This window comes from Hypomesus transpacificus, chromosome 26, assembly GCF_021917145.1.
Source record: "Hypomesus transpacificus isolate Combined female chromosome 26, fHypTra1, whole genome shotgun sequence".
Lineage (NCBI taxonomy): Eukaryota > Metazoa > Chordata > Actinopteri > Osmeriformes > Osmeridae > Hypomesus > Hypomesus transpacificus.
The window spans coordinates 4,756,315-4,779,723 of NC_061085.1; the positions used below are offsets into that span (position 1 = coordinate 4,756,315).

Consider the following 23,409-nt stretch of genomic DNA (forward strand, 5'->3'; position numbering starts at 1 on the left):
GATGAAAGGAGGGAGGATGAAGGAGTAGGATTGAAGGATAAGCCTTGCCTATAATTGAGAAGCCCTTCCCTTTGTTACATTGAAATTGTGTTGACCATTGTTATGCAGCCCTCTGTTCTATTGGTCTATGAGTGTATGTGTCTGTTTATGAAAATGGGTATATTACCCTCATAATTGTGTGTCAATCTATTCATTTGTTGGTGACACATTTCATGGAAGCCCCACACCACGATTGAATACATAGATTGATTGATTAATTCATTGATACATTGATTACGTGAGTATGAATGACATCCAAACTTTTTTCCATGCACATCCTTAGGATAATGATTCATACAAATAACTCACATTAGTAAGTGGTCTTTATCAAAAGTGAATTTCCTAGAATGTTTTAATAATAATACTGTGGGTGGGTGTGTGTGTCCATGTGTGTGTGTTGACATTCCCCAAAGTGAAAGCTTCCACAGTGCCAAATGCAGTCTGTACACAACCCTGGCGACCACAGGACAACGCAGTCTCACATCAGCACAAAAACATTATATTAACACATTCGCAAAGATAAATATAAAGTAAGGCACGTCATTTTTTATGCACTAAAATCACATCTCTTCAGTTACTCCACATGGGAATTAAATACAAATAGATATTAGGAAACTTAGTAAACCCTGTTCAAAATATTGGACCTCCCAGTCCACAGTTCACGTGCTGTGGATTCCTTAAATTACAACAAAATGGCATAATAAATTAGGGTAAGGGATATGTATGATTAATATGCATAGACACATTTATATTATTGGGTTTGGGCTCTTGTTGCAAAGGCCCATTCCTTAACATTGTCCAGAGATGAGAGGGCTGTAAAGGAGGTGTTCTTCAAATAGGTCAGCTAACTCCCAGAGATTATGGATGATGGATGACATGAGCTGTATTTCACACCTCTGAGATACAGCCTGTCTCTTGTTTGATGTTGGTCGGATCATGAGGTAGTGTGCCGCTGTGATGCAGCCTGAGGACCAACGATTTCCCCGCTACTTCGTAGCCGTTATGTTCTAAAGACAGGGTCTCGCCAGTGCAGCCCTGGTGGCTGGAGGTTACCAGCTCAGTTTCCCGAATCAGAGTGCCGATGCTCCCCTTGTCCATCTCTGCTTCGACCGCCATAGTCTCCAGGCGCTCCGCGGCCTCGCTCAGGTCGAACCTGTCGATCTCTGCATTGACGCGGTGGAGCTCTTCCTGCAAGAGGCCATGGGGAAGGTTCGAGGAGGGGGCCGGGGCTGGACAGAAGCCCTGGAGATGTACCTGGAGACTGCAGCGGTGGAGGTAGGAGCGGGAGCAGTACTGGCAGTGGTGAGGGCGCTCCCCACTGTGGAGGTGTTTGTGGAGCTTGAGATGGACAAACTGGGTGAAGCGGGCCGGACACAGCTTGCACAGGTAGGGCCTCTCCCCAGAGTGGAGTCGCTGGTGGGTCTTGAGGTTGCTGGTGCTGCTGAAACGCTTGTGGCACACCTGAAGATGGAGAGATTGAAGGAGAGGCTTAAAAGATTCTAAATGCATGAATGCACTGATGCAGTATTAGAGTAGACCAACTTCTCTGGTGACCCTGAAGTGATCTCTTGGGGTACAACAAATGATACTGGTGCAGTAAAGTAGATATGCTAGTGGACATGCAAAGCATGAATCATAGTGTCCCTTTACCTGGCACTCATGTGGCTTCTCTCCCGTGTGAACCAGGAAGTGTTTCTGCAGGTGAGCCAGCTGAGTGAAGTCCTTACTGCAGGTCTGACATCGGAAGGGGCGCTCGCCACTATGCACACGCAGGTGCACCTGGAGATGGTAACAAGAAGGAAAAGATGGAGAGAGACGAGGGGAAATAGAGATGAAGAGGGACATGGTTACCCCTAGTTGCGTTGTTTATCTTCCATTAACTTACATTTTCGTCGTATGGAAATCCTGATGGAAGGCACTGGGAATTTGGTGAGCTGACCTTGAGGTTTGACAGCTGCCCGAAGATCTTGCCACAGATGTTGCACTCGTACCGGATCTTTCCATTCTGCCTGCTGAGGGGATAGGATAGGGTCTTGTATCCGATGACCCGCCCTCGCTTGACCTTGCGGAGATCTACCGCCCCCCCAGCCAGATGGCCGGACCTCAGAATAGCGGAGGTGGACTTGGAGGGCAGGCGGACTGAGGAGACAGCCAATCCCATCACAGGTGAACCTCCGTTGGGTGTGAGAGGGGATGATACATCCCTGAGGGAGGTGACCACAGATGAGGCACTGTGGGTAGTTGGAGGAGAGGGATCCTCGTAAGGGAAGGATGGGGAATGCTTTAGGTCCCTGTAGCTGTCCTCTAACCTAACAACTGGGTTTCTGAGGTAGATATTAGTTGAATTTGTGAAGTCTTCAAAATCTTTGCCTCTATTTGTCAGAGTGCACGTGCTGGCTTTGTTGCTATTGGTCAATGCTACAGGAAGTGCCAGGGGTGTATGCTCACTGGCTGGGGGAGGCGGGAAGTGCAGATAACCTTCAAAAGAAAGTAAGGGATGTGGAAGATGGGATTGAAGTCTATCGCTGAAGAAGGAGTGTGGTTGAGGTAGGATGTTGTTGAGGCTTTGCGGGTAGGTAGGAATGAGGTAGGGTGCATGCCGTAGACTTGTGTTTGATCGACCAGACAGAGAGGACTCTGGGTAATGTTTGCCCATGGCAAGAGCACCCAGGTTGTGCTTGACAGGGAAGTGGATATGGGGTGCTACAGGATAACTTGCTGGTCTAATGGGGGTTGAAGGGCCACAGTATCTGACAGGTTTGTAGCTGGGATGGTCGAGGAGGTCCACGCAGGGGTGGATGGGGTAGACCACCTGAGGACACAGGGGGAAGACAGGGTGCCGGGATGGGGGGCTGGTGGGCCGTAGGGGGCTGGAGGTGGGATGACGCTTGGTATGCTCCTTCCTGAGGATTTCCGACACACTGTATCCTCTCTTCTCTGAGGTCTTCTCCTGACTCCCACTCTGCCCTGCAGAACAAATCACAAGACAGACACGTATATTCAACTGTCAAGTCAATAGTTCTCCTGGGAAAGGAAACATTCTGGTCTTCACACACAAACTGAGTATCAACTGAACTTGCTGTGTAGGATTACCTGGTCATATCTACTCTCGCTTAGTCATCGGTGTCATACCAGTACAAGTGACACATTTATAGGTATATGCCATTCCTGTGCAATACAATCTAGTACCACAGAAACATCAGACACTCATATCAGTCTACGATCACACACTGCTACACACATACACTAACTACACTGCTGTTAGTCTGACATTACCCCTGTGGCTTTCACCACACCTACAGACACACACACACTCAAGGGAGTACTCCATTATAACCAGTAATTGTGTCAGTGAGATGAAAAGGACAACTAAGAATGTATGTCTGCTAACTATATCTGTGTCAGTGTTCATCCACATTTGCAGATGGTCTCATAAAGAGTCACTGGCTGGGCCCTGGGAAAGCTGACACTCTGGGTGAAACAATAGGGGCCAGATCAAAAGACAAGACTGAAGGTGCTACAGAGGCCTGCAAGATGTTACATAAAGCAGACCAACCAGCAAGCTAATGGGGGTTTGCAACATCCGTCAAAAGCACTGTGCATACGTGCAGGACTGGGGCACAGATATACACAGACACACACAGATATATACATACAGACACACCCTTGTTTGTGATGTGTGCCACATGTGCCTCCCTCCCCCACCATTACCCCCCATCCTGATATCCTAAGAAGTGAGCTCTCGGCAAACAAACAGCCGACACTCAGAGAGATATCAATCTGTCAGCGGGTCGTCTCTTCAGGAAGTTCAAGTAGTCAGTGGAGCACATCCTCCCCCTCTTCCTCTTCAAGACACAAATAAATATAGGGGTTGTGCCAGAGAGCTGTCATCACGTCAACCAAGCTGAGTTGCTTCACTCTTAGGGCCCTATCTTGCACCCAGCGCAATTGACTAGTTACACCGACACATGTATCATTCCTATTTTGCACCCGACGCACAGCGGACTTTTCCCTCCACAGATGCGAGTTGGTAAATTAGGGAATGAAATTGCGCTCCCAGGGGCGGTTCAGCGAAAAGAGGAGGCGTGTCCCGGCGCAAACGTTCCCTGGTGCTATTTTGCAGTTTCAGACAAAAGTTCCGTCACAGACCAGAATATTTTTGTTTAAAGTTAGTAGCTTTATTCAGATGCTATTTTAAGGGCCCATACCCGCATGCTTGGCCCGTGTGCACTGCTGGCGAGGCCAGGTCCTTCTTCCTGCGAAGATGCGTTACATTGTTTTGATTTATTGAATGGCTGTGTTACATTTCTTTCATGTCAATTATTAAAAAGATGTTCATGAGAAATCTCTATGTATGTGAACTTGATTTGTAAAAATTGTGGCAATTTCCTCCCACACCTGTTCTGCCGAAGCTAATTTGGGTGGGTTTCTTCTCCCATCCCCATACAATGTCACTTCTCTGTCTTTTACGGCCCTGACGAGAACGTCGGTCTCCTCGGCTGTGAACCGCTCCTGGCGTGCGTCTGGCAAATCCAACATTACAATAGCAATCCACCATGGAACAAGCGCGCCTGCTTTTAAAGGTAATGTGAGATGATGCTCTGACTGGTTTATTGCATGTTATACCCAAACCATACCTATGAGTAATGTAGCTACTTCAGACCAACCCCTTTTAGATTTGCGTCGAGCGCAAGAGTAATTTATCGCGCCGGTATAATAGCAACAGCGCCAGTGGCGGTTCTAGACTAATTTTACTGGGGGAGGCAGTGTTCAATAAGAGGGGCACATTAAAAAACGGAAACAAATGATATTTAAACATTAACCTTTAGATGGGTGACGTCTAAATATTACCGACGCTTCCACCAGAGTGAGTTATTTTTCCAAAACGGAAGCTAGCTAGCTTTAGTTAGCTTCCGTTACCTAGCAACCTAGCATAATTCTCGTAGAAATGCTACTACCTGCTAGTGTTACTTGTTAGCCTCCTAATTGTACATTTTGAAGCCATACTATAGCGTTAGTCATATAGTTTTTGTCTATTGGAAAATAGTCGGTTAGAATGTTCAGAATCACACTTGTGCGAAGTTATTCCTTAACGGGTTAAATACTTACATTTTGCATTACATTGAAATCATGCAAACGGCTCTGGCTCTCCCTCATCCAGCTCCTCAGCTCTCTCAATACCTTGATATGTTTCTCTGACTTTTTTATTTACTGGGGCAAAAAAGGCTTCAATGTCCCTTCCTTGGTTTATGATGACTGGAAGAAGACAAATGTGTAAAAAAAATATATATATATATTTGTTTTATTCAGTCAGCTCAGGGGGGGCATAGGGGGGGGGGGGGGCAGGGACATTTTTACAGGGGCACTGGCCCCTGTAGGCCCCAGTGTAAAACAGCCCCTGAACAGCGCCCCAGTTCCCCCCACAAAGTTACTTGAGTTTTGCGTTTGATACTTGCGTTTCAGATCGTTACAATAGGGCCCTTAGTGTGTTTTATAGTTTGTAAGCATTCATGTATATACATTTTTCACAGCCATGCAAAGTGTTGTAATGAAGATGGACTGGCATGAATAAGCTTCTGAAAAGTAGAAACAGAACAACTAGAATTGGTTTCACTGTACATGAACACTATACCTGGAGATAGATCCCCTCTTTTCTATTCTTAGCTTTTTCTTTGTCCCTGCCAAGACCCCGTGGGCATACTTTTTATTCGTAAAACTCCCACACAAAGAGTGTGTCAGGCAGCATGCGCTTTGACCAAAGATTCCATTCCTCAGATCCATTATGATTTATAAAAAACAGTAAAGAGTATCAAATAATTGCATTGCTTGGGTTCCCCCCTGTAATACAGACACCATACAGAAGAGACTCAATGACGGTTTGACTTTAAAATATGGAATTGGATTTGTTCGGACTGGATCCAAACTACAACGTCCCACGCAAACATATACACTCACACACACACATTTTTCTTACCCATCCTCTCCGTCACCAGCCGTATCGGGGGTGGAAGGCAGTTGAGGCGTTGAGCAAACTCCGGGCAGTACCATACCAGCAGCTCCTGGCCCGGGCACACGGGCTGTACGGTATAGAAGTAGATGGCCATGCCAGTCTGGCATGCTGCCAGGTTCTGCTCTTCCGGACGACACGCAGGGTTAACATACCGCATCCAGTTACTCCTGTCCTCATCCAAGCCGTCCAGGATGTGATGCAATCGGCCTTCGGAGAAAACCTGGAGGGCGAGAATTGGAGAGGAAGTTTCAATGACTACACTCACTCCCTGTTCTTCCCTTTTTTACTCTTAACGTAAGACATACTTTTCTATTCAAAATGTTTGGTTTTTGTGATTTTTTTTGGGTGCGATGGTCTACTGGAAAGATGACAACATTGCAGCTTGCCCGGTGATAATTCACAACTGAGCATGCTGACACCATTCTGATTCCTGATAGAACTTTCTCCATCCACGTCATTCCCTTACTGTAGTTGGTACATTAATCAGAGTGGTGATAATCAACCTTGGCTTAGATCATTTAGTTTTTCTTTTAAATTATTTCCTGTCACCCTTGGAGATATCATAATCATGAATAGGTTCAGTCATGACTAAAGGGCTATTAGACACATGCCAGCACTTGAGCGATGACACAAGCCCTTTAGTCACAGTTTGGTTTTGGGTCCATGCCATTTTTGTTTCAATGTTATGAGTTATGTTATATGTATGGCCTCAATGCCCAGTGTGTCCTTGTTTGATCTGTGCAAATGACCAATACTCTGACGTCTACATGACGGTATCTCTACAATATCGTGTCATCGCTTATGTTTGCAAAATCAAGTTGTCACCCGCTGGCTCAAAGCCACTTCCTTGCTTAGCCAGTATGAGAGACAGTGCACACAGGAGTGTGTGTATGTGTGTGCACGTGTTGATGTGTGTGTGTTTGTTTGCCTGTGTGTATTTACCGGCAGCGAGACCATGGCACCACCAAGAAAAGCAGAGAAGAGGAGCTGCCGCAACAATGAAACCAAACATCCATGTGTTTGTGCGAGTGTGTGTACGTGTATGTGAGTATAAAGGCAACACACATGGAAAGTACACCAAACAAAATTAACCAACAAATGCTTTTGCTCTCACAGACATCATACAGGATGTCAGAACACAACTGTCCGCCCGCCCCGCCCTCGTCACCCAGTTAAAGATAGAATGTGGCTACATGCTCCCATTGACTTACCCTCCAAAAGTACTTTCTGTTTGCATTCTTTGGGACCGTTTCATTGGTGTAGCTCTGCCCAACCAGGGGGCCGAATCGTGTCCCCTTTGGAATGAGCTCAATGCTGGTCACTCCAAGCACCTGTCCAACACACAGAAAGAGATGTCTCAGACACAAAACCATGGAGTCATTCAGAGAATCTGACGTAAATGAGGACACCCATGTGCAAACCTCAGATTAGATTGATGTGATTCTGTAGAAACCAGTCGTACCTTTCTTGGGGTTAGCTTAAGATCAAAATTGGTTTACGTGAACAAGCCACAAACTCATTCAAAAACAACTGCATGGTCACAGGGAAATCATACTGTATGTCGGTGGAATTCAAGAAAATAGATTAATCACCCTTATCTTGACACATACAACTGAATAAGAGAGTGGTGTAGCTGCATCAGAAGTATGGAAAACCTCTCGCACATGACAGCCTTTCAATGGCTCCAAAACAGATTTGCCTCAGTAGCCTTGCTCTCATATTGAATATTTCATAAACTAATGCAACGGGTTGTCCCTCGGGCACAGAGCGCTATTAAAGTTTTACCGTGACTCTCGTTCTCGCACCTGCAGGCGTGAAACTTAGCCCGTCTTAGGCTTCCGAAACAGGGGAGGAGGGAGGATACGGTGTCAGACACACCCTGAGCCATCAACAGCACCTTCAGGTCTGTCAAAGGAAATCCAAGTCATTGTAATGCTATGTTGTCTCGCCTTTGAAATGGCCGATACTGTACAATAGGGATGTACTGCAACCAAATGGTACAGTGTATATCAGACCTGGGACTCTAATTTAGGGATATACCATATGCTTCAGTTTGCAACAGACCTGGGTAAATACATCCATTGCTTGAAAGGTTGTCAAAATTGTTCTGTGTTTTGATTTGCTTTCCAGTACTTTCTACTGGAAAAGATTATTTGTGAGCGCGACAAGCATTAGACTGTACACTTTGTATCATCCTGTGACGTAGACTTTAGTCGCTAAACTGTGATTAACTGCATTGCTATTGTTTCTTTAGAAGAAAAAATGTCACACACATCACACACACGCCCAGGCACTCAGAGACTCAGGCCCTCATTTACTAACACATACGCAGTTTACGCTGCGTCTGTTTATGCAAGTTCGGTAATGGCGCCCGCTATGCTTCCTCACTTTGCGTAGTATTTATCAAACCTGACCCTCATCCAGTAGCAGTTTACTATAGCGAGTGGTATGTGACAGTGGAGCGAGTGGTATGTGACAGTAGCTAGTGGTACATGCCAGTGCCTCTACTGTTACGTACCAGTGGAGGCGCTGGCACGTACCACTAGCCACTGTCACCTGCCAGTTGAGGCACCGGCACGTACCACTCGCTCCACGGGCACATACCACTCGCTACAGTACAGTACACTTTCTAACCGCCTCTCCACTCATCAGGCAATCAGCGCATACTCTGTCCTCAAGCGCAATTATTGTAGCCTGTTCCTAACCAAACTCCCGTACATTTCAGTTGTACAGAGAGTCTGGCCTCGTTCCATTGACAAGCGTTGACTTCCCTGTAGGCGGGTACTCTGTTGAAATGTAAAACTATTGGATTTGCCCAGAGCCACTCTGATCTGCCATAACCAATCGCTAGCGTTCGCCTTAGCCAATTTCTTCACCACTACTGTAACAGGGCTAGCTGCCGTAGCTGGAAAATCTAACTGTTCCAGAACCCAGTGGGGAGGAGGGTCACAACATCATGGCCACCAACAAAATTCAGCTAAACTTGTTCTTGCTCCGGCTTTAGTTTATAGATATTCGGCAGTGTTGCCACAACGGACCGAATGGCTTCGCTCGCATCTTTCTCCGCCGCCATTACGGAACTACAACACAAACTTGCGCACAACATCAACGTCATCGTTCTCAGCCACTCCCTCTGTTAGCTGATTCGCCGGTAGAAAATCAACCTGCAAAATCTGACTAACGTACCGAATGGCCAGCCCGAGTACAGAAGCAAAATCCAAATTGAGCGGAAGTACGTAGGAGGGCAGAGCCAGGCTACAATTATTGCGCCTCTAAAAGAACAATGGGCCCGCATGTTTCTATTATGGATCTTCCTATGGGAAAAAGAAAGCGCAAGCCTCAATGTAGTGACGTGCATGAAGTAACTGCAACCTGAACATATTACAGTGCTGAACATTTGCATGTACATTTATTCATAGCAGACACATTAATCTAAAGCGACTTCCAAGAGAGAGCTTTACAAAAGTGCATAAGTCAATGATCATAAACAACGAGATAGCCCATAAACATTGCGGCTAACCAAAACATGAAGCATACTAACATGAAGAACATCCACACCCTCGGAAAGAATGGCCTATGTCTTCGCCTTACTCGGATCACTGAGGTAATCAATAAGATCAGAATAGATCAATAAGGTAAATATGTACATGTAACAGGTATGCAACAGTAGTGGTCTTGCAAGCAAACTCCATCAGAGGTATCTGGCCGCACCGACCAGGAGTCAAACTCACCACCTCTGACTTGCCAAGCGCGACCACTACCAGCTACGCCAAAGAAAAGCTAGCTATTCATTGATGCGGGTGGCCCATTACATACCTGAGGAGTGAGTTTCACCAGTTCACACCGGCTACATACACACAGGAAAAAGCGCTCCTGGTTTACACCTGCTTTTAAGAGGCGGTAAATTTCTCCCGCAAATTAGAGGCGCGCTCTTAGTCTTTGTACATACCGCAGAATATATAATTAGGCGCACTTTACGCGGATCCTCCCACCTTTTTGGGTGGAACTCCAACTATCCCCATGACCCTCCCACCAACGCATATTGAACGTGCAACTCGGTCATGCGGCACGCAATCTGCGATATTACGCAAGTGCGCCCTGTTTGTAAATATCCCACATCGGTGAAGTCAATCTTGGCGAACAATTAACGCCTGGAAACAGGCGCAAACGGCTTGATAAATGAGGCCCTCAGACACACATAAACAAACGCACACACACCCCCACCAACCCACCCACACACACACACACAAAGGCCCAGTCTTCGACTGTAACTAATGTGTTTAAACAAGAAACCACATGGGCCCATTCAGGGCGTCCTCTCTTATTGACAGGAACAAAGTGTCTCCCAAGGCCCTCAACCCAAACATACTTTGATACTTCCCTATCTCAGTCCGCCCTCCCCCACCTCCTCCTCCGTTAAACATCAACCACCTAATACTTTCACGTCGATCCCCCCGCCCTACTCCGACCTACAGTCCTACTGTAACAAACGGAGGGTTATTTACGACCACCAACCCTGAGGTGCATCCACGTGTCTCAGTTTTTACGGTTTTAATGGCGTGCTGTGGACAATGGGGGCCGGGAATCCTGGGCAGCAACTAATCATGTGACCTCAGGCTGAGTTCTTAGGGCCCAGGCCATTGTCCGGCCTGTCTCCAAGACGCGCTCAGCAGAGAGAGGAGAGGAAAGGCTGAGTTTAGACAACAACTTGTCGACCGTTTCCTCCTCCAGAGGAAGGATGGGGGGGGGGGGGGGGTAAGGGTGGGGGTGAAGGAGCGACGTATGCTGATTTGAACACAAACACCCCTCCTGCATGTCCTGCCATCCTGGCATGAAAACAAGAAGAGAGATGTACGCGGTGTTGAGGAGTGCAACGACACATGTATGTAAGGCACAAACACACACACCTACAGTATAGAAGGCACAAACACACGCACTCGTACATAAGGCATTGCCACATATACACACAGATCCACATTAAAATACAGAAATTTACATTCTCACATAAACACACACACAGCCACACAGTCTCAAATACAAACATGCTCTGGACTTAAGTCACAGGAACAGCCATCTTTGGGATAGGGCGTGGTTTGTGTCATACTTACTTCTGTGGACTCGGGACATCGCTTGAAGGCCAGGTTCCTCGGTAGAGACCTCTCTGCTTGCGTCCTGCCCTTGTCCCCCTCTGGGTCATTGTCCAACAGCTGGTCCTTCACTGTGTATGTGCACCTCTCCTCGAACTCAGCCTCGCTCCATGCCGTCATATCCATGTCCCACTCGACTGTCGTTGCCGCTGTGGCGAGGATGACCCCTAGGGTGCTGGGCGACTCCTCTGAGATGAGCATGGCTGTGTCAAGCTGGGAGGCAGAGGCCTGCAAAGAGAGAGAGAGAAACAGACAGAGAGAGAGTAGAGGATAAGAATGTGAAAAATGACTTGGGTGTGCATCAGGGCTGAGGAACATAGAGAGACCATCGTGTAATGGTCTCTGTTGTAGTTTAGTTCTTCTGTTCCATTTAGTCTCATTACCTATTTCGGTCCCTGTCTTTATCTCATATCCCCCCCCAATACCCCCTTCCCACCATGCCTTGTCAACGTTGTAGAAGAAAAGACAGAATCAAAATCCTCAAGCATCCCAAATAACCAGATAAAGCAAAGAGAGAAAGCTTTGTCTTTAAAATGAGCTAAATATGGAAACGCCAGGTGTGAGACTGAAGAAAGGTGCAGGAGGTTTGAGGTGAGGAGGGTGGGGGTGGGGTGGGGTGTCCTTCCTAACTTTCCCACAACCGGACAAACAAACTTCAAAGCCAGTCGCCCTGACCCATCGTCCCTTCTCCCCGTTCAACACCCCCACCCCACCCCGCTTCCATTTCACAGGGCCCAAACATCCTGAGGGTGCCCAGGAGGCGACCCCCGCCTGGAGATGGAGGTTCCTGTCCACGTCAGGCAACCAGGAGCAGTCGTACTTTCACAAGGAAACCAAGGCTTCTAGTGAAGCCAGACTTCCTCTGAGCTAAACTGGGACCTGGCACCGTGTTCCAGCCATCCTCTCTGTTACTCCCTCCTTTTTCTCCATCTTTCGTTCTTTATTTATATTGCTTTCTAACTTTTTCTCTCCTCCTGTACACTATCGTTGGATTCATAGAGATCTTTGCCACTCCAGGACATTGTGAAGAGTTCAGTGACACCAAGTATTAGATATATATATATTAGAAAATATTGAAACAGTCGATAAAATAACCATGTAATAAGCAAGAAGGTTAACCTTCACTAAGTTCAAGGAATTTTATTACTTCATCTTAAATGCATCTACAGATTCAATTTCATTTTCTGGACAAAAGACAAACAATTAGAGAATTAGGGTTAGGTTGTTCTGCGGTCCTGGAATCTGTGCTGTCAAAAATATTGCCTGGTCTTGTATACAATTATAGTTACCGTGTGAGTGTATTAGTGCAGGTTTTGTAAATCACCATTGGGTAGCAGCAAGGCTTTGTTTCAAGACACATCCCTTCTGAGAAGGGAGGTCCCCGTCATGCAATACTTTACACCTTATACCTTTCTCCTCTGCACAAATTCAAATCATTTAATATTTTTTCACACCGAAATCCAATGATTGAAAACATGTTTTCTGTTTTATCTCAAACTGTAGGCGGAAACTTGAATCAAAACTGTCAATGTGAATTGAAAGTATGCATAAAAAAAATTTGAACGGTGGCCTTAGTTATACACCAGAATATAGAGGCAATGCTCTTGAGAACCGTAGAAAAGTACTCGCTTCTAGATTTAAGATTCACAAGCATTCAAAGGGCACCTTTTGTGTGTGTCACCACAGCCGGTGGCTCTGAATGTCTGTTACAGCACAACGGAGAAAAGTTACTCTGAAAACATGAAACTCTGACACAACTGATAAAGACTATGAAAACCACACAACAACAACACACAGCTGGGCTCCAACACAAGGTAGAAATGCCGGAAACTATGAAAGAAATATCAATAAAAACTTTTTATAACTTATAATAATCTTAACTGTAGCACTTTGAGATTTGTTTTAAATATAACGTGTGTTACAAATAAAATCTATTATTACAACCACTTATTGATATAAGATAATATTGTTAGATTTGTGCTTAAAAATGTAATTACATTCTGAAAAAAGACCTCACATTGGCCCTATAGAGCTATACTTTATCACTTGTGTAGGCTGAAATACAGATATAAAAAGTAAGCAATGTTGAAGAACTTACTGTGAAGCCTTTAGAAGAACCACACATAAGGGAGGTTAGCTATGCTCTCCTCACGTTTCTGGGTTCCTGCACGCAACTGGTGCTACCTGACCTTGTCTCTCTTCCTCTTTTGCGTTTTTTATCTCTGTCTCTCTCTCTCTCTCTCTCTCTCTCTCTCTCTCTCTCTCTCTCTCTCTCTCTCTCTCTCTCTCTCTCTCTCTCTTACACTCACACACACACACACACAGTTGACCCCGTTTGTTCTGTGAGTACCCGTGCAACAGAATGACAGACCTATATGTGTGGAGAAGATCAATGTCTCTCTCGCCACAGTCACAGAGGAGGAGGGTGGGTGTGGAAGCCTGCCCTCTCGTCCTCCCTCCCTCCCTTGGTGACTCCTCCTCAGAGCAGTGAGCTGTTCATCACCCATCCGTCCTGTGCCCCAGGGGCAATGACTCTGATAAGAACAAAAACAGAGCTTTCTCCAGGAGGCATTACATCCTGTCACACAGATATGTCCGGTTCAGACATATATATCTCAATTTTCTCTGACAGCCCCCCCCCCCCCCACATATTTCCTGGGTGTGAATGCAAATCTAAGGTACGTGTGTGTGTGTCAAAGTTCATGAAGAATGGGGACGGGGGGTTAACCATGTCTCTTTTCCAAGGTATGGGTGGGGGATGGTTAGAAAGGAAATGATAACATTGTGGGTTTGGAGGTTTGGTTCTGACACTCTTCTGTGTGTGTTTTTTGTTTGTTTATGCATTTGTCTCCATGGGTGGTTGATGTTACCTGTATGCAAGATGACATATGAGTGTAACCTTTAACAAATACATCCCCCCAAAATGAACTACACCTTAGATCTGGTACATAAAACGAATGCACAATCCGTTTTCAGCATAAACAAACTTGTTGTTACGTAATTTGTAGAAATGTGATATGTGACGACTGCAACTTGCAAAAATATTTTTCGTTTTTATTTTTGTATTGAATAAATGATTAGATGTGAATGAAATGTATTCTTAAACAAGTTTTTAAATGATTTTATTCCCACTGTAAAATGTTTTAACCTGTTTTGTTAGTGTTGTGTCTGTTGGCAATTCTCCCACCCATGTGCGGAGTGTGGCCAATCACTTTTTAACATGGAACACTGCTAGACAGCGCCTATGAAATGAAAAGACTAGTGCTACAAATGCTTCCCACATGTAAAAACAACACTTTACCTTTAAAATGTGTGCATGTTTACTTTCACCACTGTCCAGCAAGTACTAAATGATATCTACCCATCCACAACACTCTCTTTCACTTGTTGTTTTTAACTCTTGGCTGTTCCTTTCCCGTATCCTGCTCTACTCACCACACCTGAGCAGGGTACTAATTATGGCCGTCGACAAGCAAGAAGCGCTGTATAATTTAGAGTCCACTTTTTTCCTCTCTCCTCCCCAGACGACTCATTCGTCACATTCTGCTGAGCTCCCCCCATTGCCATTCACTCCGCACAAGAACATGACAGTCATCGACCTGTCATGCCTCACGCACGCATACACACAACAGTGAACAGCAATATACACTTAGGGTTAAGTCTGAACAGCTGTGATTTCTCTGTCCATGGGGTGAGATCTACCACAGCCACAAATATTGGTCATTGTCCAGGAAGGTGCTGTCTGCACGCTTCCCATAAATAGAAGGAGAAGAAGCGTTTATTGATTGCACAATGTGACACACACACGTGCAGGGATTGGCAACACCAAGACACATTCACACACACGAATACACACGCTTGAGTGTCCATTGATGAAAATCCCTCTCTGCTTTTCATCCATCCTGCTGTCCTTCCTCCAAGAGATTCCAGGAGCAGTGTTAAACCAAGGTGACCGAGGGCCAAGTCCAAGTATTGACCGCAGGAGAGCAATCTATTTTGCGTGTTTCTACCATTTGAGCATGAAGAGAACATGTAAACTCCACATAGAAACGGCCTGGAGATGGGCCGAACATTGCCCCAAGCAGGAATAGAAGCTTTGTGGAATGACCTTCTTGCTGTGACACAACAGTTTAAGGCTCTAATTATACAATCACACAATAATGTTTAAATGTGTGTTTTTGAGAGACATGCTAATATATTTCTGTGTATGTCTGTGTGTGTGTGAGACAGAGAAAAGGGAAAGAGAGAGAGAGAGAGAGAGCGAGCGAGAGAGAAAAAGAGAGAGAGATAGAGATTGGGTGGGTGGTTGGTTCAGCATCCTATTTGCATAACATAGGTTTGTGTTTCGACATTCTTTGACTGACATAAAGACGAAAGCCACAGTGACTGGATAAACAACTATCTGTGTCTTGTCTTTTGTAACATCCAACCAGAGGCATTCCTTGCATGTGTATGTGATTGAAAGTGAAATATTGCATCAAATACACAATGAAATACACAGAATACTGTATACTGTATACAAATGTGTGTGTGTCTTATACAGGCAAGTGAGGACACCTTGGGGGCCTTTGTTAATGGCTAGACTAACAAGGAGAGTTAATATGGTACTGGTTTTGAGGCCTGTAATTCCCTCGTTGTGTTTCTCCTAGCTGCCTGGGGATATTTCTCACGGGGTGGACCAAAGGCGGTCAGGGACAATGGTCTTGGACAGGGAACACTCTGACCGTCATTTTATGACTAATTTCAGGGGAAATATTTGACACACACCCTCTTCCTCATCTTCTGAACTGTTTATGGGTTACTTGAGAAGAATGTTTCAAATGTTTGTGTTATCTTTCCCTTCCATCCCCTCCCCCCATGTCACCTTCACTTTGCTCCGTGACTTTGAATCTTTCTCTCTCTGATTCTTTTCTTTGTTCTTAGGCCTTTGGTGAGTTTTCAATATTGGGGTTGTTGGTTGCAACATATATGTCACCGTAAAGGAATTGTAAAACCATTAAAAACCATTATCACCACATCTCTGGCAAATCTGCTTGTCCTTGGAAGTGATGACCAAGGAAGCTTAAGGACAGATCGGGGTGCAAAGATTTAAAGGTTTCATTAATTAATATAATGAGTTTTAACCCGAGTAAAGCAAAGAAACCAGGGATTATGAAAATAGAATTCAACCATATAATGAAAGGTAAGCTATCCTAAAGCCTGATGATACAGAGGTCACTGTGCGAGGATAGGTCGGTAAATTTATGAGGGACAAATAAAGGATGCATGAGAATGTATTCATTTGCTGTTGGGTCATCTGTCACAGTCCTCAAATTAAGAGTTTCTTTGACAGATTGGAATTAATTTTAAATCCTACATTTGTTTTGTAATCTTCCTGAAGCATTTTGATCACACATAGAATGGAGCCACTCATCTGTATTCCATATGTGATTCTACAAAGTACTGTAGATCTTATCATTTGTATGTGGAATGTATGGTTCAGTAGGTGGGATGTGTGGGGTGTACGTGTGTGTTGGTGTATTTGCCTGCTTAAAAATGTGTGCGTATGTGTCCTTCCCGGATGGTGTGTCTCACAGTTGTGTCATGTCTTCAGTAATCAGGAAGAAGCCAAAACAATGTGAGGAGCCTGTTAAAGGAGAAAGAAGCTGCCTGGATCTTACTGCAGCCCTCCGTCCCTGTCACCCAGACTCACACTGAGGTTTTAACTGGAAGAACATTGGCCAAATGGGATCTCGATAAACTACAGCAATACACAATACTGTCAGCGCTTCGCAATACATTCTCAGAACATCGTTCACTGCAGATATGTGTTTTCCCTGATCTTGCCGACTCCTTTACGGTGCTTGGCTCTCCTTCAAAGGAATTATTTTCTATTTTGAGATAGTTTGTGCCTTTCTGTTGGTTAATCAACCAATTATCAACTAACATTTACGCATATTAAAAGATATACATTTACACATACAATATATACAGTGCCCTCCAAAAGTATTGGAACAGTGAGGCCAATTCCTTTATTTTTGCTGTAGACTGAAAACATTTGGGCTTGACATCAAACGATGAATGTGAAACCAGAGATCAACGTTTCAGCTTTTATTTCCAGGTATTTACATCAGGATCTGATGCACAAATTTGAAAATATCACCTTTTTGTTCGAACCCACCCATTTGTCACGTGAGCAAAAGTATTGGAACATGTGACTGACAGGTGTGTTTTGTTGCCCAGGTGTGTCCTATTACATACATTATTCAATCAATAAATACCACTGAATGTCTACACTCAGGTTCAGATTGGGTAAGATAGGTTTTGTCTATGCAGACTGTATTCAGAGGTGAAAACAACATGAAAACCAGAGCGCTGTCTTTGGGTGAAAAACAAGCAATTGTGAGTCTTAGAGAAGATGGAAAATCAATCAGAGCCATTGCAGAAACATTGGCCATAGCCAGTACAACCATTTGGAATGTCCTGAAGAAGAAGAAAACTACTGGTGTACTAAGTAACAGACGTCGAACAGGTAGACCAAGGAAAACATCAGCAGTTGATGACAGAAACATTGTGAGAGCTGTAAAGAAAGACCCTAAAACAACTGTTAGTGAGATCAGCAACAACCTCCAGATGGCAGGAGTGAAGGTATCACTATCTACTGTTCGCAGAAGACTTCATGAACAAAAGTACAAGGGCTACACCAGAAGATGCAAACCACTCATTAGCAAGAAGAATAGGAAGGCCAGGCTGGAATTTGCCAAAAAGTACAGAGATGAACCTCAAAAATTCTGGGACAAAGTTTTATGGACTGATGAGACAAAGATTAACTTTTACCAAAGTGATGGAAAGGCTAAAGTTTGGAGAAAGAAAGGAACTGCTCATGATCCCAAACACACAAGCTCATCTGTGAAACACGGTGGAGGTAATGTCATGGCTTGGGCTTGCATGGCTTCTTCTGGGACGGGCTCATTAATCTTCATTGAGGATGTAACACATGATGGCAGCAGCAAAATGAACTCGGAAGTCTACAGAAACATTTTGTCTGCCAATTTAAGGAAAGATGCAACCAAACTGATTGGCAGAGCCTTCATCATGCAGCAAGATAACGACCCAAAACACACTGCCAAAACAACAAAGGAGTTCATTAGGGGCAAGAAATGGAAGGTATTAGACTGGCCAAGTCAATCTCCAGACTTAAACCCTATAGAGCATGCATTTTACCTGCTTAAGAGGAGACTGAAGGGAGGAACCCCACAAAACAAACAACAACTGAAAGAGGCTGCAGTGAAAGCCTGGGAAAGCATCAAAAAGGAAGAATGCAAAAGTTTGGTGACGTCAATGGGTCACAGACTTGCTGCAGTTATTGAAAGCAAAGGATTTGCAACTAAATATTAAGTCTTATTCACTTAAATATGTTTTAAGTATATCTGTTCCAATACTTTTGATCACATGACAAATGGGTGGATTCAAACAAAATGTGATATTTTCTTAGTTGTGCATCAGATCCTGATGTAAATACCTGGAAATAAAAGCTGAAACGTTGATCTCTGGTCTCACGTTCATTATTTGATGTCAAGCCCAAATGTTTTCAGTCTACAGCAAAAATAAAGGAATTCGCCTCACTGTTCCAATACTTTTGGAGGGCACTGTATATATATCACAATCGATGATTCGTTGTTCACTTTTATTTTGGTTCTCAACTCATATGACTAATCCCCTGAAATGTTCTCTTTTATTTTATGGGGCTTCATGGATATTCAATTGAAAAAAAACTGTTTGCTGCAACTTTGTGTAAAAGTAAAAAAATAAAAAAAATAAACGCAGATTTGGTTATTTCAACCTTTCTCTTCATCTTTTCTTATTGTTGTACTTGTACTCTGTGTCTCTCTATCTCTCTGTCTCTCTGTCTTTCTGTCTCTCTCACTCTCTCCTGCTTCTCAGATTCCAGTCATTTTTGGTGGTGGCTGCCAAACAAGGGAACCTGATCTTTACAGTCACGCTCTGACATGAGGATAAAGTTTCCTTGAGCTCATGGTTGGACAGGAAGGACTTCACTCCAGATGACCTCACGGCTGTGACAAGGCCTAAGCTATGACCCACACAAAGGTGAACGTGTGGGAATGTGTGTGCATGTGTGTGTATGTGTGTGTCACAGATCCCTTACAGTGCAGTAAAGCAATACTGACATGGATCCCTTCTTGATAAGTGAACTATTATAAGGAACAGGAGGGCACCAATATTTGACCAAACCTTTGAAATAGTAGTAGAAATGGTTCCAGTCACTGACAGATTGGGTAAGAGTGGGACGTCTACTGTGAGTTCAAGGACACACACCATAAGTAAATAACATTCTGTGACAATGTGCGGTTAGCCTCAGTGAGTACATTGTTCAGGAATGGCTTTGTCCATTAAAAGGGGGATTTTTTTACTGTTGCTTAGTAAGTACTGTTAACCTCAATGACATCATAAGGTGCCGTCCTGTCTGTCTGCGAGTCTTTCTCCGTGTCACCCTCTTTCGTTCTTTTTCTCCCTCTGCCTTTCTTACCCAAGGCTACTCGGACAGACGAGTCCCTCCACCTGTCTCCAGGCTTACCTGCCCTAGTCATTATGATGGTCCCCCAGCCCCACTGTAAGTGCACATGTCAACAGCAAAATTACAGGGCACACACGCATATTTGTTTTGCTTTTAAAGGGCCTAATATCCGTCTGCACGCAATGCCGATACATTCGTCCTCTCGCTCTCTCCCTCCCTACCTCCCACTTCTGACAGTCTGAAAAGTCTGGCTTTCAAAGGCAAAGTAGAATAAAGGTAATGAAAAGACTTGGGAGGAGACTATGTGGAGGTGTGGAGGGATGAAGGGCACACCCTGTTCAGGGTTTTTAATGACATAGGATGCTGGCACTGTCCTTTGGTCCTGGTCTGGTCAAACTCTGACCAAATGGACATAACCCCCAATAAACACAAACCAATTACACTTGTTCAGTGTCAAGGTGGTATTTGGTCAGTTCTTTGTTCTCTGATTAAGTAACATGAAAAGACCCTTTGAAAGTATATTTAAATACAGAGGGCTTGCTGTTTTGATTGGCAGCTTTGGTAAACATCACAAAGTTTGTCATCTAAAAGACACTGGGACAGATGCAGTGGCACAATGATGGACATATTTAAAACAACTACGAGCTATTTTAATCTTAGTATTTAAATGTTGAATACCAGGTGGGATTCCCTTTCTCTATTTGTGTTTTAAGATCAAAGGTCAAAAATCCAGATGGCAATATCAGAGGTTGTTCTCCCCTGCCTGTCCTGTAGATGTACACAGAACATACACATAGACACATAGACACATAGACACATACATAGACACATACACACCTACGCACACACAAGAGGAGCTTTCAAGAACATTCCTTCATATACAGTACCAGTCAAAAGTTTGGACACATGGAATGGGAAAATGTGTCCAAACTTTTGACTGGTACTGTATGTGATGTGAACAACGTGATACTTTGCCAACCTGTGTTTTGCTTGTGTTTGTGCATGTGTATCTGTGTGTGTGTACCTGTATGTGTATCTGTGTGTGTGTGTGTGTGTGTGTGTGTGTGTGTGTGTGTGTGTGTGTGTGTGTGTGTGTGTGTGTGTGTGTGTGTGTGTGTGTGAATGTGTGTGAGTGTGTGTGTATGTGTGTTTGTGTATCTGTATGTGTATCTGTGTGTGTATTTGTATGTGTATCTGTGTGTGTGTATGTGTGTGTGTATCTCTATGTATGCGTGTATGTGTATCTGTGTGTGTGTGTGTTTGTGTGTGTGTACCAGTACCAGTCAAAAGTTTGGACACATGTTTGGACATAAAATGTGTCCAAACTTTTGACTGGTACTGTTTATTGCTGTGTTTACCCTAAAACTGTGCTTTTCTACTTACTTTCCTTACTCCTCTCTGCAACATGGCTGCAGGTTACTTGAGTGGTAACTTCACCTAGTCAGACATACAGACATGGATGACGACAACACATTTCTAAACTTCATGTAATTTAAACACCAATCCCAGATATTTTCTTTGAGCACTGTAATTTCAATGGCTGGATCCTCCAGAACATCCTGTTGTCTGGGAGGACATCAGAGGGGACAAGCCACTCTGATGGACCACAACATCACTCAGGACGGCCCAGATGCTATCATTCCCTCCCTGGCTAATGACACCTGAGTAGGGTGAAGAAAGACAGGAAATGGCTGTTGTGGTTTCTTTTTGTTGTTGTTTTGTCACTTGCCCTCAATTGGCTCAACTGGTAGCACAACCCAAAAATGTCCTTTGTCATCTCGTACTAACAGTTAAGTACGACAGCGTATTTCGCTTTTCAGTGGGTTTGTTCTTACAGATATAAAGAAAAAGAGCAAGGAGGAAAACTCCACAAACTAACACCCCGAAGGTAATCCCTCTCTCACCTGGTGTGATGAAACAGAGATGGATGTTCCAGTTGCCCCTGTGGTAACCCTCTTTATTAGCTGATCTTTTGTAACAGGAAGCACCTGTCCTTGTCTTGTGTGGCTAGAGAGGGTTACCTCTGCAGAACAAGGAGTCTCGACAATTAACAAATGTCCAGGAGTCATTCATATTGTGTTGTGAGCTCTATACACAGACACGCGGCATGCACAAAAACACACACAAACCCTATACACACACGCACATACAAGTCCCCCCATGCTCTCTCTTGCAAAGAGAGGACAATGACTCTGTCCTATATATCAGGGTGACATGAGCAAACAAGAACAGATTCCCTTTTGTGAAGAAGTAGTCTTGACATTAGGTTATGGAGGGAAAGGTGGATAGGAGTTTGGGAGGAGGGAGGAAGAAAGCCAGCGCCCCAAGGAGTAAAAAGAAAAAGAAGACAAATCCAATGACCCGAAACGGCCATTGCAAACATCTTTGGACACTTCCTGCCAATTTCCGACCAATGAGAGAGGAGCAGGCTTAAACTCCAAAGGAATGCAACCACCTGAAATGTGAAAACAAAAACACCTGTGGCACCTGAGGGTAACCTGCTCTCACCTCCTCACCCCCTGCACCTCCTTTCCCGCCCAGCGAGAAACATTGTGGATGAAAGCCCTCTTGTTTATTCCAACAATTCCTTTCACCTGTAGAACTACCCCTGTCCACTTTCACTGTTCACTGAGCCGTGTGGTTGTCCTTGTCTGTCTTATTTAAACCTGAATGAGGCGCTTAACCAAACAAGACAGTTCTGACATGTGAAGCAACTCGTTTTTTTACAACAACAGCACTTTGACAACTCTTGAAGGCTTTTGAGTGTCTTTGGTTGGGACGGTATCTAAACAATGTGCTTATTATTTGACCCCACTGTTGGTGTGAAATTAAATCTGTCTCTGCCTCTTATCTACTCATCTGCAGAATGAAGCACAATCACATTCTGCTGTTGCAAATATGGCTCCTAAAAAGAAAGCCTTTGTTTGATCTGTCAGCAGCTAAATAATTCTGCTCTGTGAATACGTAGAGCAGTATGGCACGCGTAGACAAGGCCGATTATATACTCCGACTCCGTTACGGACAGATGCATGCACGGAGTCGGATGGATTGGTTGCATTTATACTACTCCAACGGCTCTGCGTGCTGAAAGCAATTCACCACCAGAACAGTAGATAGCTTTGCACTGCGATGCAAGCTAAGTTATCGAAAAGTTGGGAGCAAATTTTCAAATGAGCCATTTCATCAATAAAATAAGCACATTTTCAGCAACTACACTGCCCATTTCTCGTCACATTTTAATTCAGATGCTGATTTACATGTACTGTTTAGCTGAAAGATGAATTGTAAAAGCTTACAACAATGGCGGTCAAAGCATTTTGTTCTCTTGTTGGTCACGGCAACCCCGCCCCCGCCCCTGACTCAAGCAGTTCTTAATACGGACCAATCACAGCCAAGGGGTATCCATAAAATGACGGACAGATAGTCAGGAAAATCAGGAGGTGCACGCACGAGTTCCTTGACGGAAAGGGCGTTCCCTGAGTGCGTGTCCGTAAAAACGCAGAATTATAAATTGGCCTTTAAGCATTGATGCAGAAACATGCGTGGAAACACACACAGAACCCCACACAGACATAAACACACACATATGCAAACACAGACATAAACACACACACACAAACATACACATGTGCACACACACACTTTGTGTCAGAGGTCAGAGATGATGAGGGGAAGGGTGGTCAGATTGTGGTTGACGG

General features: G+C 44.4%; 1 protein-coding gene across 2 annotated transcripts; it reads right to left on the bottom strand.

The window, feature by feature from the left end:
- Positions 1 to 147: 147 nt before the first annotated feature.
- Positions 148 to 13,462, bottom strand: LOC124487365 (PR domain zinc finger protein 1-like). Of its 2 annotated transcripts, XM_047049643.1 has the most exons (7): positions 13,295 to 13,462; positions 11,158 to 11,424; positions 7,261 to 7,380; positions 6,014 to 6,269; positions 1,979 to 3,006; positions 1,690 to 1,818; positions 148 to 1,500 (listed from the first exon to the last, which is right to left on the bottom strand). In XM_047049643.1, the coding sequence occupies exons 1-7, from the start codon at positions 13,319 to 13,321 to the stop codon at positions 928 to 930; spliced, it is 2,400 nt and encodes a 799-aa protein (XP_046905599.1). In that variant the 5' UTR covers positions 13,322 to 13,462; the 3' UTR covers positions 148 to 927. The 2 variants fall into 2 exon arrangements, with proteins under 2 accessions (XP_046905599.1, XP_046905600.1); XM_047049644.1 differs by lacking the exons at positions 11,158 to 11,424; positions 13,295 to 13,462 and adding an exon at positions 7,835 to 7,937.
- Positions 13,463 to 23,409: the final 9,947 nt, after the last annotated feature.